The 18,770-nt window shown below is 22.7% G+C and overlaps 3 protein-coding genes across 5 annotated transcripts; 1 reads left to right on the top strand and 2 right to left on the bottom strand.

Annotated features, from left to right (window-relative positions):
- Positions 1-4,032: 4,032 nt before the first annotated feature.
- On the bottom strand, positions 4,033-7,383 carry LOC122720906 (nicastrin). 3 transcript variants are annotated; one of them, XM_043947981.1, is made up of 8 exons: positions 7,246-7,383; positions 6,859-6,957; positions 6,357-6,694; positions 5,854-6,247; positions 5,380-5,776; positions 4,851-5,287; positions 4,591-4,783; positions 4,033-4,504 (listed from the first exon to the last, which is right to left on the bottom strand). In XM_043947981.1, the coding sequence occupies exons 1-8, from the start codon at positions 7,298-7,300 to the stop codon at positions 4,489-4,491; spliced, it is 1,929 nt and encodes a 642-aa protein (XP_043803916.1). In that variant the 5' UTR covers positions 7,301-7,383; the 3' UTR covers positions 4,033-4,488. The 3 variants fall into 3 exon arrangements, with proteins under 3 accessions (XP_043803916.1, XP_043803917.1, XP_043803915.1); XM_043947982.1 differs by having other exon boundaries at positions 4,034-4,520; XM_043947980.1 differs by having other exon boundaries at positions 4,034-4,507.
- Positions 7,384-9,400: 2,017 nt separating this feature from the next.
- Positions 9,401-13,805, top strand: LOC122720965 (F-box/LRR-repeat protein 3-like). Its single transcript, XM_043948120.1, has 6 exons — positions 9,401-9,672; positions 9,891-10,030; positions 12,260-12,449; positions 12,562-12,781; positions 13,120-13,365; positions 13,513-13,805. The coding sequence occupies exons 3-6, from the start codon at positions 12,260-12,262 to the stop codon at positions 13,682-13,684; spliced, it is 828 nt and encodes a 275-aa protein (XP_043804055.1). The 5' UTR covers positions 9,401-9,672; positions 9,891-10,030; the 3' UTR covers positions 13,685-13,805.
- Positions 13,806-15,344: 1,539 nt separating this feature from the next.
- LOC122721049 (transmembrane protein 185A) lies at positions 15,345-18,592 on the bottom strand. The gene is made up of 6 exons (XM_043948264.1): positions 18,374-18,592; positions 17,387-17,732; positions 17,011-17,310; positions 16,814-16,937; positions 16,501-16,725; positions 15,345-16,417 (listed from the first exon to the last, which is right to left on the bottom strand). The coding sequence occupies exons 1-5, from the start codon at positions 18,409-18,411 to the stop codon at positions 16,514-16,516; spliced, it is 1,020 nt and encodes a 339-aa protein (XP_043804199.1). The 5' UTR covers positions 18,412-18,592; the 3' UTR covers positions 15,345-16,417; positions 16,501-16,513.
- Between the last annotated feature and the right edge of the window lie 178 nt (positions 18,593-18,770).

The raw sequence follows: 18,770 nt of genomic DNA, 5'->3' as shown, positions 1-18,770 counted from the left end.
TTTTACTGACAGTGTCCTCCAGATCGCGAGTGCTGAATACTTAGCAAGATGTAATTTTTAATTAAAAAATCAATGGAAATTGTTTTAAATTTCATGATAATTAATCATGTATATATATATATGCTCTTCCTATATACTTGTCTTCGATTGTTCTTTAATTATTTCCAAGCGTTCCGTCCATCACATTTTCAACATTGTTCAAATATGCTTCTCAGATCTTTGACTGCCTTCGAAGTACTATTCTAAAAAAAAGCAAGCATTTTTTAAATAATCATAATAATTTAAACATATAAAAATGTAATTGCCTAAGAAAACGATTAACAATAATTTTCACATTTCTTTTACTGTTCTTTCAATCTATTTAAAAATGATCGTTATTGTACTTTTATTGTTTACAGCCACAATGAAAACTATATTTGTATATTTAATTATATTCTACAAATTTATAAAATATGTTAAGACGAAATCAATAAGTGTTATTTAAATTCAAGAATTTAAAGAAAAAGAAAATATTATTCGTTTGCAATGAATTCAGAATATTTTAATAAACTATATCGATATCAGTGTTAGTATACAGCACTCTCTTGATTTCTAACGTGACCATTACATGTATCTAAGAAATTTATAATCTATAGTCAAATTTATAATCTATAGTCATATGGCTAATAAATGAACGCTAATCCATTGATTGAAACAATTAGAGAATTGTCTGCATACATAGTAGATTTTTGATCATTGATCTCTTATTAAAAGAATATAACAAAATAATAAAATTAAATTTTACGGATGCAATGATGAGAAAATAGCAAATATATACTTAATTACAAATATATAAAAATTTAAATGATTTTTGATCGGTTAAGAAGAAAAAAAAGTTATAAGTTCTATTATTTAAATCAGATTTATTTTGCTATTAATTGGAATTTTATATTTATTCCGAAATGTAATTGATGTATATAGCCGAACAGGCACAAGGTGCTTCCATTAGTAGCTTACGAGCTTTTTCTGAGCATTGTACGATACAAATCGATTTCTACTCTGATAGTTGAAACTGCTTGAAACTGTTAAAAAAGTTTTAGAAGAAAGAAACAAGTTGATCGAGGCTTAGTAAAACGATATCATCAATTGAAGACAGCTTTCATTATACAGTATAGCTCCTTATACGGTGTAGTGATGTAAGTAAAAAAAAAAAAAGTAGGTCGAACGATTGTAGATAAAGTTATGAAAAAAAGAAAACAAAAAAATCAATGAAAAAATTAATTTGAAAGAATATTATTTAATGTTATTTTCTACTTTGTTTTCATCTTTAATAGGAGCAACAATTAATGAAAAAATCTACAATTGCTCGTACTCGATTAGGTCGTTTGTATTTACAAGTACCAGCAATAAATTCACACTCTACGTAAAAGAATAGAACTAAGGATCAGTTCGTATCGCGTCAATCACCTAGTACGGGGACTATACTGTACACTCTTAACTAAGTATAATTATAAAATAATGATAGATTAAGAGGTAGGTTATAAGGCTGAACCACGTATACGTATGTGCTGCGGCACCAGACGACTGTGATAATTCGGTGGGCGGTGCCCAGCCTCCTACTTCATACTTGTATACCGAAAATTATGAATTAATTCAAAAAAATAAACACGGACACACAATACAAAAAAACTCTTAAACAAATACATAGATAAATACATTTGCCAGAAATAATTAAATAAAAAAATTAGAGCTTGCATTGAAAAAACTTAGTGCTCGATCCGTAAACTTATTTAAAATATTGTTTTTTTATCTTTTATGAATTTTTGCGCAATCTATACTTCTTATTGAATATACTTATGATTTAAAAACTTTAATATTATGAAAAAAAAATTAATATTCCATATATTTTTTTAAGTAGTCAGAAAGTAGTAAAAGATGTAAATTTACCAATTTAATTAACAATTTCAAAAATACTGGATAAATTATATACTTATAATATAAATAAAAATATAGAAATTCAAAACATGTGAATATTTTCACTGTTTTAATATATGAGAATAGACCTCAAAATCTATTGCATCAATTGATTGAAATGCAAGCTCTAAAATAATTAAAAAAGTAGGAATGGACCAAAAATAATAATAATAAAAATCTTTTGATATAAAATTAAGTTCAATATTTGATTGTCTTAAATTATTTGCTTATCTTCTATAAATTTTTATAATTAATATACTAAGAATATAATGTATATTTTATATATTATATTTCGCATATTGTCTCATGATTTGTTATATCATTAATATTTCATTTTTATTTTGCAATATTATAACTTAAAAAAAATTTCTATTTTAAAAGAAAATTTTTAAAATTTATTATATACATGTATTATCCATGTATTAAGATGCAATGCGTAAAATATTAAAAAAATTTTATTATTTTATTATATATATGCAAAGAGCAAGATTATTATATTTTTTCTTCTTATTTTACAAATTTGTTAAAACAAATTTTTCAAACAAATTTTAGATTTTCTTTTTGTTAATTGCATTATAAACTATCAGTTTCTTTTTTTTGTTTATCAATATTTCTTTTTTCTCATTATATTTTATTATTTAATTAATACCAATGAAATGTTTATAAGAAATATGTTATAGCTTATATATTTTACAAATATTCGAAAAATCTAAAAGAAATATAAATTAATAAATGTTTATACAATATTACAAAATCTATATGCAAATATATAACAAAAAATTATAGAACATTGAAAGGTTCATTCCTAACTTGAAATTTTAAATCGTAAATTAAACATATTACATATTTACATACATATTAAAAAAAAAGCATAAATAAACAACGTGAATACTTCTTTCTCGTGTACATCAAGGTCCTGTTAAATAAATTGTTTATTAATAATAAACGCCATCACGCTTGCAAAATGTGTTTCTAATTTTTAAAGTAACCTTCAGATATTAATAATTTCCAACAAATAATTATATCTTAGATTTAATTATAATGTACTAATAAAAATATTTAATAAAAGAAATATATCTTCATAAAATAAAGTAAGTTATAATTTAGAAAAATAGGAAAATTTGAATAAAATTTAAATTGGTTTACATTTATCATATAAAATATTTTATTATTATTAATAAGACTATGTATTCATATTTAACAAAATACCAGTCAATTACATTGTTTATTGTACTTATATATTTTTAAAAAAGTATGAAATTGCAAGAAGTTATAAGTATATAAGTATTTATAAATAGTCCTATGATAATGAAGAAAAAGATTAAAAAAAAATTTAGTAAATAATATTCTTTTTATAACATATTTACATTGTTTTTATAAAATGCGCTCAAATTAGATTACATATTTACAAATATTTCTAAAAAAAATATTTTTTTTTACAATGATTTATTTTAATTTTTGACAAAAAAATTCTAATTTTTTTTACTTGCTTCTACATAATTTTAGTATAAATTTCTAGACCAAATAATCTTATTTTTTTATTTATTTCTTATATTAAGAAAAATTACTAATTAATTAATAAAATATTGTAAATATGCAAAATATGAAAAGCTGAAAAAATACAATTTCAAATTGCTTTTTAATCAAAAAAATTCTTTGCAATTTAAATTTAAATTTTTTATATGATAGTGATTAGAAAAAAATTTATGTATATTATATATATATATATATTACATTACTATTGCATTTAAGTATTTCATATAATTAATCATCTATTTTTTAGCTATCATGAACAAAAACCACGTTTTAAACAAATTAAATATCCTGCATTAACATCATTCATTTCTAAACAAGATAACTATAATAAATAAACAGAGAAATATAAAATTAATTAAAATTATTACCACTATTACATTTCGATAGATATACCACAAATTGTCAACTATTTACTATATATAATAATATGAATCAAATACATGCATGACATTTATAATAAATGTTCATGAATAAGAAAAAATCAATGTAGAATTAAATAATCCTCGAAAATACTATATATATCGTATTATCTATAAATGTTATACGTATTTATATAAATAAAATACATATGTTTAATCGTTTACAAAAGAATTCTAATGAACTATGAATTTAATAAATTTTTTAATGTTAATATACCCTGATTATCTTGAGATGCGGATGTAATACTCTCATATTAATTTTTTATGGAATTTAAAAAATTCTATGAATTCATTGAGTACACATATTATACATTTATGCATATACATGAAAATATAAAGGGATGTGATAAATTAAGCGAACGTGTGAATACTTCCATTATACTATAACAACAGGTGCAAAAATTTGATTAAATTGTTATCAACAATGATAACATAATAATTAGAAGTCGGTGGCATCGAAATATATTGAGGTATAAAAATTGTCCGAGAGCGTACCATACATTCAAAGGCTAGTTACTGGAACATTTTCGTTTTCCCGATGATCCAATCTGGCCATTGATATGTGGTCCGCAGCGTATCCCTAACAGTTTAGAGTTCTTCTAAAACAAATTTCTTTAATACTTAACATAGTAATCAATTAACTCAATATTATTCATTTTTCATATTAAAATTATTAAATTACCTTGAATTAAACAATATATCAGCCCGCGAATTAATGAACCATACAAGGACGAATGATATACTAGCTACTGAAGTTCCTAAAATCATAGTAAGTTGTTCTGTAGCTACTGAAGGCTTCAGAAACATTCTTACACTTAAAGTTTGCCATATAGATTCTGTCCATGTTGAATAAACTCCTGATTTCATATCATATCCTATTCAAAATATAAAAATTTAATGCTTTATTTCAAAAAATAGTTTATAATAACTTAATTAACTTACCATCAATTATAAATGCAGGACTCATAGCTGTACTATAATTTACAGAAGAATTTATACATAAACCTGTAGAATTATAATCATCCATCCAAATAAGATGATTTTCGTAACATGTCGCTTCTGTCATATGTGGAACTTCTTCTCTAGTCAAATATGCAAGAAGTTGACCAGTTAATGTAGTAGCAGTATTCGGTACTCTATGTACACCAACATATAATGATAAAACTTGATTAATTAATTTGGCATTTGGAGGTGAAACAGCATGAAATAAAGGGCAGTTAGCACTTTCTAAGTAACAAATTAACATTTCCGAAATCTGATATTCAACAGAAGAATCATCTATGGATGGAGGCTCATTACCAGATACTTTTTTATAAAGAATTTTAGCGACATCAACTGCTATTTTTGCTAAAACAGTTGCAAGCTCATTTATGCCACTCCTAGCGAAAAATATTTTATATAATAAAAAATTAAGATAAAAATATACTTATATATAAAATTTAAATTATTAAAAAAATCTTAATATTAATACCTATTAAAATTAAGACTTTCTGCATCATCCAAAATTCCATTATAATATTTATTTTCAAATTGTTTACCGTGATTGCTTATAACAATGGCAGTTAAATTTGGTTTTTCTTCTAAGAAACTCTGTATAGATGTAGGTGGAACACTATTTTCCATAATATCTGCATGTAAGACTGTACTGATTTTATTTATTATTTCGTCATTTTGTGCATTATTAGAATGTACATATAATTTTCCTTTAGTCAGCTGACCAAATTCAATCACACTTTTAATATCATCAAATTTTAAATTTACTCCACCTAATGCATTAAAATTACCTTCTTTCAAATCATAAATTAGTCTACTAGATCCTATATAGTCAAAAGCTTCGCCATTTAATAAAGCAAAGACAACATTAGTGTCTGGAAAGAAAAAAATATAAAGACAATTAATTATAAAAACTATTTACACAGATTATATTGTACATTGTCATACTTACTATTCAGTACAATATCTTTAGCTAAGATATTCAAATAATAAGCAGTTGCAAGTAGAGTTACTAATCCTGTAACTACATTGCCTGCTCCAGGTGATATTCCATCAAATAAAGAAGAGGCATCTAATCTGGCTATTACTAATATTATAGAATTGTTATCTTTATTTATGGGAGCTAAAGGCCAATATATATTTCTATCTCCCAATGGATCACAAAATTGTGTTGGATTGAAATTTAACTTAAAATCACTACGTTTAATGCAAGATTCAGAATTAATTGCAGCAAACATGAATGATTTCATTTCTAATGCACATAGTGGTCTATATTTTTGATTTTTTAAATCATGTGCATTATGTGTCAAAAAGCAAGATCTTATAGCTTCTATCAGTGTTTGATTCTAAAATTAAAATTAAAATAGATAATTTAGAGATACTGTGATAAGTAAAAATAAAAGAAAAAAATATATAAATTTTAAGAATAAATGATATAAGAAATTTAAAACCAACCTCTGTATAAAACATTGGGAAAGGCCAATCTTCCATAAGTAATGAAGATCCACTAGGATTCCATGGAGAAGCATCATTGCACTTTTTATATCCTGAATATCTATTAGGACAAGTATCTTCAGGAGAATAAAAATCAGGACGTGGTTGACTAACATTTCTAGCTAATAAAACTCCATTTATCTTATGTGTATTTCTTAATCTAAATAATGTATTTCTGGTAAACATAGAAAATGTAAGAACTACAGTATATTCTCCAGCAGTTGCATTGTATTCTAGCCACCTAATATCACTTTCACCTTCAATTAAATGAATAATGCCAACACTTCCTGACCTATTTGCTATAACAAACAACATAATATTTTATATAAATTAACTTTATTATGAATAATAAATATATTTAAAATAAAACCAAAATTATTGTATAGAAGAAATTGAAAATTAAATTTTTTGCATAAAACTAAATAATGTAAAAAAGAATAATGCAATGTAACATTATACTTACAAGAACATCCAAATTGATGTGTTCCATTGTGTCTACGAAAACAAGCAGCAACCCCTTCAAAATTCATGTAAATCATATCTTTTATTCGTTCTGCAGCCGCTATAAATAAGAATTTTATATTTATTAATTTTATTACACAAATCTAATAATTTTCTTTTATATATATAATAAAAAAAATTGTCGCTGTTTCTAAGTGATAAAAATTTGAAAAAATGAAATAAATATAATTTTTCCTAAATTTATTATTTAAAATAAATAAAAATTTTATAATTTTATAACTTTGTATTTTATTGAATTACTTGCTCGTTAAAAATTACTTAATTCCTTAATATGATAATTTTATTTATTATATTTTTAAAATAAAATTTCACGCTCTTTTTATCTTACCTAAATTTAGGATAAAAAATATTAAAAAGAATCCACAATTTAAATATTTTGCCATTTTTCCTTTCGTGAGACACCTGTCAAGAGTTTGTTTTATTTCGATAAGTACCGTGGATTCTCTTTGTAAAGGTTAGACCTCAAACAAGAGATAGAATAGACCTAACATTCAATGTATTTTTGTTCCATGCTTGAAAATTTCAGAATATCTTTTATCTTTTCTTATCATTTTTATGTCATTTTCAATATTACCGATTCAACAAAAATATTGCAGATATAAAATAGATTAATATTTAATAGAATATTATATTTCATGTTCAAAAATATTCTCTAATATGTTTAATACAGTGAATATAAAAATTATATAAAGTTTAATCACAAAAATTAGTAAAATCAATAGATTTTAAAAATAATTTTTTTAATATATTCTTTTATAAATTATTTATTAATTTATATTACATGTATTAAGTTATATTTATAGATTTTTTTATTGTTACTGATAGTAAACAAATTCATATGAATTCAATTCTGTTCAATCAACTCATAAATTAAAAATTATATTCATATTTTTTATTATATAAAAAAAATATCAATTTTTTTATAAAATGAAAATTTTATAAAATGAAATTTTTTTATAAAAAATGTAAATATTAATATTTATATAATACAAATAAAAAAAAGATCAATAATTTCATAAAAAGAATAATAAAATCAAATATCGAAATTTTATCTATGAATTTCACAAAGCAAAAAGCAAGAAAAGTAATAAAATAATGAGAGAAAGATAAAGATAGATTAAAAATTAGGGAATCAGCGCCATCTTCAGAATGCCGCAAATGAAACACATAAAAAAGGACAAAAAATAATAAGAAAAGGATAGATAGAGTAGGAATTAACTTTTAACGCCATCTCTTATATAATAAAAATATCTCTTTAAAAGCAGGATAAAGTTAAGAATTAACTTCTAACGCCATCTCTTGAATATTTTAAGAAAGATATTTGATGAAATTCTTTTATCAATCAAAAGATGGCACTAAAAGTCAATTCTTATTTTATATTCGTTTTTATCTCATTATTTTTTTTTATATGTTTCATTTGCGGCATTCTAAAGATGGCGCTGATTCTCTAATTTTTAGTTTATTCTTATTTTTCTCTCATTATTTATTTTTCTTGTTTATCGTATTGTTTATTGTTGACGTGTGATCACGAAATAAACAAATTGTAAACATATTTTTATTATTTGTTTTACAAGATTATAGTGTTCTAATTTTTATTGTAAATATAATATTACAAAATATATTCTGATATATTACACAAAGAATTATTTCATAAATGGGAATTAAAAAAAACGAATGCCTATGACAACAAAAAAAGTAGGAAAAAATTTCGAAACATTCTATTGAAAAATAATAGTTTTCATATCTTTCATGAAATTCAAAAAAGCTTTTAATAGTGAAAAATTTAATAATTTTTAATGAACGATGAAAATACTTATATATTTGTTTACAATGAACAATTTTTTTACAATTACAAAAAATATTGACTAATTAAAGATAATTATTTAATAATTTTTAATACTAATTATAAAAAGATACTATTAATATGTATAGTAAACTTGAAGTATTTAAAAAATTATTCTGACTTCTTACATATAATTTATCTTTTGTCTTTTTTAACTTATTTTCTCTATTGAAAACATTCAAATATAAAAGATAAAATTTGAAATTAAATCAAATTATTTCATCATTTCAAAGAAATATATAATATTTATAATAATAAGTCCTGCTAAAAGATAAGTATACTTTTTTTTTATTAAATCAAAATTTATTTTCAATTTTTTTTTAATTATATATTAATTGGTAACTTTTAGTTTTTAAAAATATTCATTAAATATTCAATATTTTTCTAATAGAAATTAAAACGCAATTATGATGACGCATATTGTTTAAATAATCATGTATATATAAATATATACATATATATATATATATATACATAATTGTTCACACGCATAATATATGTATATATATATAATCATTATACATAATATATATATATATATACATATGATATCTATAGACAAATGCTTGTAAAGCTCATACAGGTGTCAATAGGCATGGTACACGTGAGCTTCGCAACACGTGTATCAGTGTCTATACAAACAGCAGTGTTGGCGCGTCAGAAACATTATAGCAAGCACAGTATTGAGACCAAATCAAGTTTGCACGAACTTATAATGAAAAATATTTATTAAAATAGAAAATCCGTGTTTGATTTCGAAAGTGACATATGAAATAAGATTTTTCAACAATAGAAATAAGGATAGTAAATTAAAAAAATATAAAGTGTTATTTCGTTTCGATCTGCAATAAAATGAATAGCGTTTAATAACTGTGAATAATCATTGAGCAGTGATTCAGAAAGAAGAAACATGTAATATGATATTAAAGTTTAATAAATTATAAAATTTATGTTGCATAAAATATTTCCTGATAAAGAAACTAGTAATTTAAAACAGTAATTTAAAACAGTTAATTTTTTAGATATAAAGCGATATTAATGGTTATATTAAATAATGCATTAAAATAATAATTTGATAACAATTATTGTTGTAACAAATATTGTTTGATAACAATGTATCATTGTTTTAGATAATGACGAATTGAATGCTAACAGCGGACTACTGCAGAAGTAAATGGATTTCACTTTTAAAGAACACAAATTATCTTATCCTCAAAAAGCTTTTACCGTTTTTGAGACACGTAAAATTTAATCGTAACCGGGATAATAGGTAATATTTTTTTACGTATGAATTTTCTTATGCTTCAACATATATTATTTGAAGTTTCTGTGTTAAGTAGAACTTTGTTGATAGGATTGTGTTATGTAAGTTTCTTTTTTATGAATTTCTTAAATGAAAATTTTATAATATTACTTAAAAATATTGATTAAATTAAAATAAATAAAACATTATAGCTATGTTTCAAAAAATTAGATTAAAGTTAATAAGTACTTATTAATAGATAAGTCATTGATATCATTAATATCTTCATGACTGTATTGTGTATATAGAGTATCTCAAAAATATAGGAATACCAGGTACAGATTTCTAAGATAATTTCAAGCAACATTTTCTTTTAAAATTTTTCATTTTTGGGATATTCTATATATGTGTATAGACATATAAGTATCATATATGATAAAATATGATATTTATGTTAAGTGAAGTTTAATTTTTATGATTATTCTTTTTTACTTACGATTTCGGCTATTATATTTATATTTTTGACTCAAATAGATTTGTAAAATATAGTTGAATTTTTTTCAGCTTTGTTTTTTTTTTATAATTTTAATATTATATTTAATATATTGTTAATATATTATATATTTATATCGAAGAATATATATTTAATAATAATAAATATATATATATTTAATAATAATATATATTATATTATTTAATAATAATATAATAATAATATTTAATAATTATATTAATTTCATTTCTCTGCGATGTACATAAATCGTAAAGGAAATACGTGAATGATTTACTGGAAATTAGCAATAAGCTTCATGATTTCTTTTTATTCATATTTTGTTAAACATAATATTAAAATATTAAAATATTTATATCATTTCGTTAATATATTATCGTTAATATATTTATCAGATTTTTTTTTAAATACATTTATAATTTCTTTTATACGTTTTATATCACATCATTTAAATTTATTTTATAATCTATATATATGTATTTATAAATAATATAAAATATAATAGACTTATGTTAGAAATATAATATTATTTTATAATATTATTATATGGATTTATAATATTATTTTTCAAATTTTAGATCTTTCTAATGCAGAGATTTAAAGTGATTATAATTCTCTTATATCACTTTCAAAAGTTTCAAAAAGATTTTTTTTTTAATAAGTTATTAATTAAACTATAAAAATAATATAAAATTAACGTTTAGCATAAATTGGACCATATTGAGAAAGAATAAGAATAACTGAATTCGGGAGGAATAGATTTCTATGCAAAGAGTGAAAATTTAAGCTATGGTCACCTTAAGAAATTACACGTGATCTACAAATGCAAACACGTGAATAGTTAGTTAGCTAAGGAACATTTTATTGAAGTCCATGACCGCTTTCTGTGGGTAACGATCCTTTTACTGGATATACGATGAAAGCGTACTGCACATATACTTTTAAAGTATGCAACGGATCGGTGCAACATCGATGCATGCCTAGCACGTGTATGTCCTAGTCACTAGACTCTCGGCCCAATTCGATCAATGTTGTCTCTTGCACAATAATTTTATAACAGCCTTTCCAATCGTCCTTTCGCTTTTTCTCACTGTCTCCTTAGGGGAACACGATAACCACGATCTTGCTTCGAGTCTTGCTCTGAGTCTTGGTGTTGCGTTTCTCGACGTTATACTCCCTTCGATTCGCAAGTTTTTGAGAAGTTATTAAAAGTTATTTATTGTCGAGATTACTCTGCACGCTAATTCTAACGCTGGTTACATTTTGAGAAATCTTTTATGGTTTGCAATTTCTACGGCTGTTTTTACACCCAATTATGTAAATTGTTGGAATAGATAAGATATTTAAATAGTGAATTTTTCTGTGAAAACTTTAAATCGCATGTGAATATAAAAATTTAACATATTATAAACCGGCATGGAATCATTAAGGAATTCATTTGATACAAAGGGGTATCAGAGATTATCTCATGATTAGAATCATTATTAAAATACATAAAGATATTTTGTCATTATATTTTGAATAATTTATTATTTATTTTTTTATAAATCAGTATATTAAAAATCAATTAAATTAAATTGAATTAAAATTTCACTAATAAAGGAGAAAATTTAATGAAGTTATATTTTTTTAAAATAAAAAGCTTGAAAATAAAACTTAATAAAACTTAATTTTTCATTGTAATTTAAAAGATAAAAACTCTTATAAAATTGCTATAAATAATTAGTATAAATAATATTTAATAGATGTTGGCATTAATGAATACTGCAAAACTTGACTTTTTGGATATCGCCAATGATAAATTTAAAACCATTATGAAAATATCAAACAATGACTCGATTGAACAAAAGAAAAATCGTGCTGAAAGTGATGAGGATTCTTCGAAAACTTTACAACTTTTACGTATTAAAGGATTTCCCCGATTGTTACCTGAAGGTTTGATTTTTTAAGAGATAATTTAATATTTCATTTCTTTTTAAATAAATTTAATTAATTTAACATTAGTAATAATTACGAATAATATTATATTAACAAATTATTTTTCCAGGAATTGAAGCATTAGTTAATTACTGCTGTTATCTGCAAGAATTATCATTGTCTTATTCATTGCTTAGTGACGAATTACTATTAGCTTTGAGTTCCGAAAAACAAGTGCAATTGGAAACTCTACGATTGGAAGTACATCCAGAAACAAAACCACTTCCACGAGTGAGCGATAAAGCTTGGTTTTCATTTTCCAATCATTTACCGAATATAAATCTTGTGTTGTGAGTGCACATTATATTAATTTAATTATATTAATTATAAATTCATTGTTACTTCACTATTTTTATTTTCTAAAAAGATTATAATATTTGAACAAACTAAAATGTAAACTATATTATCAATTAGAATTCTTATTGTTATCCAAATGGATATTCATATACAAAAAATACATTTAATTAATTTAATCGATATGTGTATATTGCAATATATTATATTATTTAAAATGTATTAAAAAATATAATTCTTTGATTTCTCTTTTTTAATTTGATTTCTCTTTTAATATATTATACAATATCAATTTATGCATGTAATAAAACATTTCATCTTATAATAAAAATAGATTATCTTATATGACGAATGAAGATGATCAAAGTCCGTTATTCGCACCGTATGTTCCTATAACGCACTTGTATTTTGGAGAAACTCCATCGGAAACAATGATACTACATATCGGATATCAATGCCCCCGTTTGGTTGAACTAGTGATTGCAGCTTATGGTTCCGGTTTACTTGATCGTGCATTACTCTTTGTCGCTGAACATTGTCCACGTTTAAGTGCTGTGGCTTTGGGTGATTGTGAAATCACGTATGTAATATGATCTAAATTTAAATTAAATTTTGCCAATAAAAATTCAAATTTTAATTTTTTTTTCTTTAAATTAATATAAATAATTTCTTTAAATTAAAATAAAATGATAATAATTTACTTTTTTGTTTTTTTTAATATATTTAGTTGCTCAGGATTATTGGAATTTGTTACACTCTGTGCAAAACGTTTGCAAATACTGTATATTTGGGAAACATCATTAATAGAAGATTCTGAACTAGACATCACAACACTATCGAAGAATGTATCATTGCTTCTTGGTCGTACTTGGGTACCTGAATACATACCACTATGTTGAAATTTTAAAAAATGATGTAAGCAATTAAAATAATAATTGATGGTAATTTGCGCATATATTAAAAATATTTGCATAAGTGATTAAACTTTACGAATATATGTATATTATTTATCTTCTGCCAATTTTTACATACAAACAAATGTAAGAAATTATAATTTAATATTGATTAATAATATTGATTAATATTATTTAATTATAGATTTTTAATAACTTTAAGATAGATTTTTCAAAAAAAAATTTTTTTTAATATAAAAATGCATAATTTAGATAAAAAATGTCTATATTTTTTAATAGATGTATTATTGAAACAATATAATGATTGTAACAAGAAGAACGTAAGAAAATTATAATTAGTAGTAATAAGTTTTATTTGTTTTGTTATATCGATTCAACGTTACTTGATGAATCGGATACGAACTATATGTATGAAAAAAAAAATGCAAAAAGCCTCGTATTGTAAAAATTGCTCGTGTCTATTAATACCAAAAATATAAACTTTATTAGATTATAATGATATATCTTGTATGTGATATATATAAAATAAAATAATACCACTATGTATTTACCTTCGCTCATGATAGATATGTATAATATACAATAATTGATATAGTCTATAATTGTAATACAACAGAGTATGTACATTATTTCTACATAACACAATAAATGATTGGATATACTTAATAATTATAATTATCTACTAATGTTAACAATTACGATGTCCTTAATATTTATTTGTTCTTTAATTCACGCAATTTTTTTTCTTATACATCTTAATGATGCTATTCTAAGGATGCGAGGCGCTCAGTCTTATATCCCAGCCGATATATCCAATCTCTTATTTTATTAAGGCCGATAGAAAACCTATACTCGAACATACAAACTATGTTCACAATAAACTATATGTTAATTGTAAACAAAAATTTATATCATTTTTTATTATAAAAATATTTAATGTTATTAAACATAACATATAGATCATGCCAAACAAATGTCCTTATACTTTTATAAACATCATAATATATTCATTTTCCATTGAAAGGAATATTAATGTTTTAAAAAAATATAATGAAATTTAAATCGTTCAATATTTTATAAAAGCATATGTTTTTTACATTATCATTTACAAAATGTATTATTCATAGCATTTATTAAGCAACTAATGAATAGTTAAATGTATACAAAATTAACTTAAACACTTAAAGTAACAGAGCCCTTTGAACACGTTTATTAAAATGCTTATCTCTTCATTAATATACATATAAGAATTTTTAATGACAAAATATTGCAAAATATTTTTAGGAACATTTAGAACAAAAATTATTCTAATATAAATATAACTTTTGTTTTTTATTATATATTACCATACTTATTATAAATATATGTTTAAAATGTTATTAAAAAAAAATTAAATTTATAATATATAATTAAAAAAGATTTATGTATACATAGAACATTTTTATGAAAATAAAATGTAATAAGTAAGAAATTTTATTATTCAGATTTTGTTAGGGTTTTTGTTCATTAATTAATCTTTTCAAATTCACTAATTTAAGAATAAAATCAAGTCTTACTTATTAGAAAAATTTAGATTATTAAATAATAAAAACGAAAATTTTTAAAAAGAAATGTAAAATATAATGTCAAATGGCAATTACTTTAACTGTTCACAGCTTTACTTATACTTTTTGTTTTTTGTCTATATATATATATATATATATATATAATATAATATAATATAATATATATTATATTTATATAAATATTTTTTTTATAAATGATTCAATATTGATAAATTTCGTATTAACTAAAAATCAAACCAGACAACCACACCAGAATCTAACTATATACATAATAAATTTTTCGGGCATGATCTGTACAATACTAAGAAATTCTAAAACTTGGAGTCTATTTACATTAAAGATTTTCCTTCATAACAAGCTTCAAATTTACATTTATTACATTCTGCAGGAAAATCTATTTAAAAAATAAGTATACATTACAAATTAAGCTTAACTTTGTACAGATCATGATACCGAGGTTTAGTTTAAATTTTAAACAACATAGTTTATAGCATACAAAACATGTCTAAGATAATTTTTTTAGCACCAACTTAGGCATGTTTATCATTCCACTATTCACTACTTTTGGCAAAGTAATAATAATGTTATCGTTACGTAACAAGTGTAATCGAATAACAGGCTTAATAAAATAGGTCGGCAATTATTCTATATCATTATAAAGGAGCAATCAAATAAGTGGACGGGTTGGTTGCTTATTCTACACATAATTTAAGTGTTTGGATACAGAAAAAATGAATGCAGCTTTAAGAAATATAATATTTTTGAGCACTGCAACTGCTAAATTTGCTCGTGGGACCTTTTTATATTTATATTTTTATATAGATATAGATATTTAATATTTAACTTTATTGTAATTATTTATTTAAAAAAAATTTTTAACGCTTTTTCTACTAAAATTTTCACAATAATTGTGAAAAGCTTAAGCCCCATGAACAAAATAGGTAATATAATTATTATGATTGCCTTGGCGCATAATATATTTAACAATAACAAGATTTTCATTACGATATATCGTATTGAAAATAATAATTTTATTTCCTTCTTTATAATAGATTTCGCTATTATTTACGCACCTGTCCATTACTCGTTAAGATATGATATCTGGTATTAACCAATCATATCGATAAAAATATTTTATATACCCGAATAGGGCCTGCAACATAAAGTATTTTTTAAATTGATATGAATTTTATTATTTATAATTATTTATGTATATTATATGTATTTGTATAATACCGAAATTATACAATCAATCCGGCATATCAATAGATATTATAGGTACAACAGGTTTTGTCAGATCAATTTTTTTAACATGTTTTTCATTTTTTTCTGATACCATTGGTTCTGATGGTGGTTGGTCCTGTTCACTTCTTGGTTGATAAGAAATATTACCATATTCTTGAAGTAATGGGCACAAACTCAATAAAAAATGACAAAAATCTTTTCTAATACCAAACCACCCTAAAATTAATAAAAATTTTTTATTTTTAATAATTTTGTTATTATAAAATATCTAACTATATTTAACATTTAAATATAATTTTTTTACATCTATTTCCTCCTTTTGCATCAAATGACATAAAAATAAGTGTTATGTGAGATATTAAAAGTGGCATTGCTACTGTTGTATAATTCAATGAAATATCTCCATCCAATTTATTTGCTAACAATACCTAATAAATAAAATCTTGATTAAAAAAAATTTATAAGAAAAGATTAATTTTAAAATTATTGCTTAATTCTTACTTGAAACACTAAAATTGGAACTACAAGAAATGTATATGCCAATGCTGAATTCAAAGATGTCCGCCTTTGCCTGGCATTAATCTGTGGGGTTCTTAATAAAACAGCAGCAAATACTATAGCATATAGAACTGCAACTAAAGATAAAGATAAAAGTGCCCAAAGAGGAGCAAACACTACTTCCCAACTCCATGTTATAAAACCATCTAATCTTAATGCCAAGAAAATAAATTGTAAAATATTTACTGCACAAAATAATTCAAGTTCAAATGATCGATCATGTTTGGCAGCCCATATACACACCTATAAAAAAGAAAATATTTATATTTTCTGTAAAATTAATTTATATCACTCTGCTACATAATTAAAAATTACTTACAACTATTGATACTGCAGAGATAAAAATAAGAGGTATAAATACAAGCATCCAAAGATGTCTTTCAGATTCTAATTTATCACATACTAACAATTCAAACATTAACAGAATTAAATGTAAAGCTAATGTAATTAACATTGCTTTATAATGTACATAAGCATCTCCTTCCAATCTTGCATGTGGATGCCTCCACCAAATATAACTTCCAATAGTAGCACCTAATATTACCATGCTTTTCCAAAACCATATTGGAGTAAATACAGTCCAATAACTCCATTCTATGAAACCATCCAAACGAAGTGCAAATAATGTTGTAAATATCATCAAACAGGTGTGTACTAAAAATTTACTAAAATATAAATTAAAAAATAATTAATATTTATTGTTTTGATTATATATATTTTTTATTATTTATTATTTTAATTTATTTTTATATAGACAAATATTATTAATATATATTATTATATATTTATAATTCATTTTAGAAGATTCACAATTATATATACACATATATTCACTTAATTAAATTTGATAATAAAAATATATTACGAATTTCATAATAAATTATTATCAATTGAATTTATTATTAATCTTATTTATTTTTTAAATAATTACAAAATAATTATATATGAAAAAATTGATAAATTGATTTTTGAGAATTTATAATAAAAGCTAACAACAATCCCGTAATAATGATAAAACGTGATAAATAAAATAGTAGTTATTTATAATTTTCTGATTTTTTTTCTCGTGAATACATATCAAATTAAAATTAAAAATATTAATAAATATTTGATTAAATTATCAAATATTAAATCCATATTAAATATTAATTTTAAGAAAGATTATATTAAAAATTAAACACAAGTATATCTTATAATAAAATTTATATAATTTCATTATTAATATATTCTATTTCATTATATCATAAAATTTTATTATGAAAATCAATAAAAAAAATTTTTTAAATTCATGTACGAAGATTTTTACCTTGGATTGAAATCTTGGAACAGTGTTTGAAGATTCATGATTATCAGAACAATTTTATAGGCCAACTACTTGATGTATATCTTTGTAATGACCACCGCGTAAACATATATTCTACTAAAAATTGTTTCATTTATCGCAAAATTTATCGCGGAAGAATATAAACGGTGAGTTCTGCATTTGCATTTGATGAAAAAAATAAATCCCACCGTCTTACATGCAAAAATCCGAATTGCACTGAAATTAGTCAAAAGTATACAGCTGTCGACATTCGATATATCAAGTAACTTAAATGTTAGTAGAAAACTTCGTACTTATGCAAATTGCAATTTATAAATTGTAAACGTTTAAGATATTCATTCTTACATAATAAAATTGTATACATGTATACATAATAAAA

Source organism: Apis laboriosa, unplaced genomic scaffold (genome assembly GCF_014066325.1).
Source record: "Apis laboriosa isolate Shangri-la unplaced genomic scaffold, ASM1406632v1 scaffold13_cov153, whole genome shotgun sequence".
In the NCBI taxonomy this organism is placed as follows: domain Eukaryota; kingdom Metazoa; phylum Arthropoda; class Insecta; order Hymenoptera; family Apidae; genus Apis; species Apis laboriosa.
This window is presented reverse-complemented; position numbering and strand designations above follow the sequence as displayed.

Bases quoted from the DNA above. Each gene is read 5' to 3' on its own strand.
- LOC122720906 (XM_043947980.1), bottom strand. From the start codon at position 7,300: ATGGCAAAATATTTAAATTGTGGATTCTTTTTAATATTTTTTATCCTA. The intron at 6,958-7,245 runs GTAAGATAAAAA...TCTTATTTATAG, and splicing joins ATTTTTTATCCTAAATTTAG to CGGCTGCAGAACGAATAAAA. The intron at 4,784-4,850 runs GTAAGTTAATTA...TATTTTGAATAG, and splicing joins TCCTGCATTTATAATTGATG to GATATGATATGAAATCAGGA.
- LOC122720965 (XM_043948120.1), top strand. From the start codon at position 12,260: ATGTTGGCATTAATGAATACTGCAAAACTTGACTTTTTGGATATCGCC. The intron at 12,450-12,561 runs GTTTGATTTTTT...TTATTTTTCCAG, and splicing joins TCCCCGATTGTTACCTGAAG to GAATTGAAGCATTAGTTAAT. The intron at 12,782-13,119 runs GTGAGTGCACAT...TAATAAAAATAG, and splicing joins CCGAATATAAATCTTGTGTT to ATTATCTTATATGACGAATG.
- LOC122721049 (XM_043948264.1), bottom strand. From the start codon at position 18,411: ATGAATCTTCAAACACTGTTCCAAGATTTCAATCCAAG. The intron at 17,733-18,373 runs GTAAAAATCTTC...TTTATATTTTAG, and splicing joins TTCCAAGATTTCAATCCAAG to TAAATTTTTAGTACACACCT. The intron at 16,726-16,813 runs GTAAAAAAATTA...TATTAATTTTAG, and splicing joins TGCAAAAGGAGGAAATAGAT to GGTGGTTTGGTATTAGAAAA.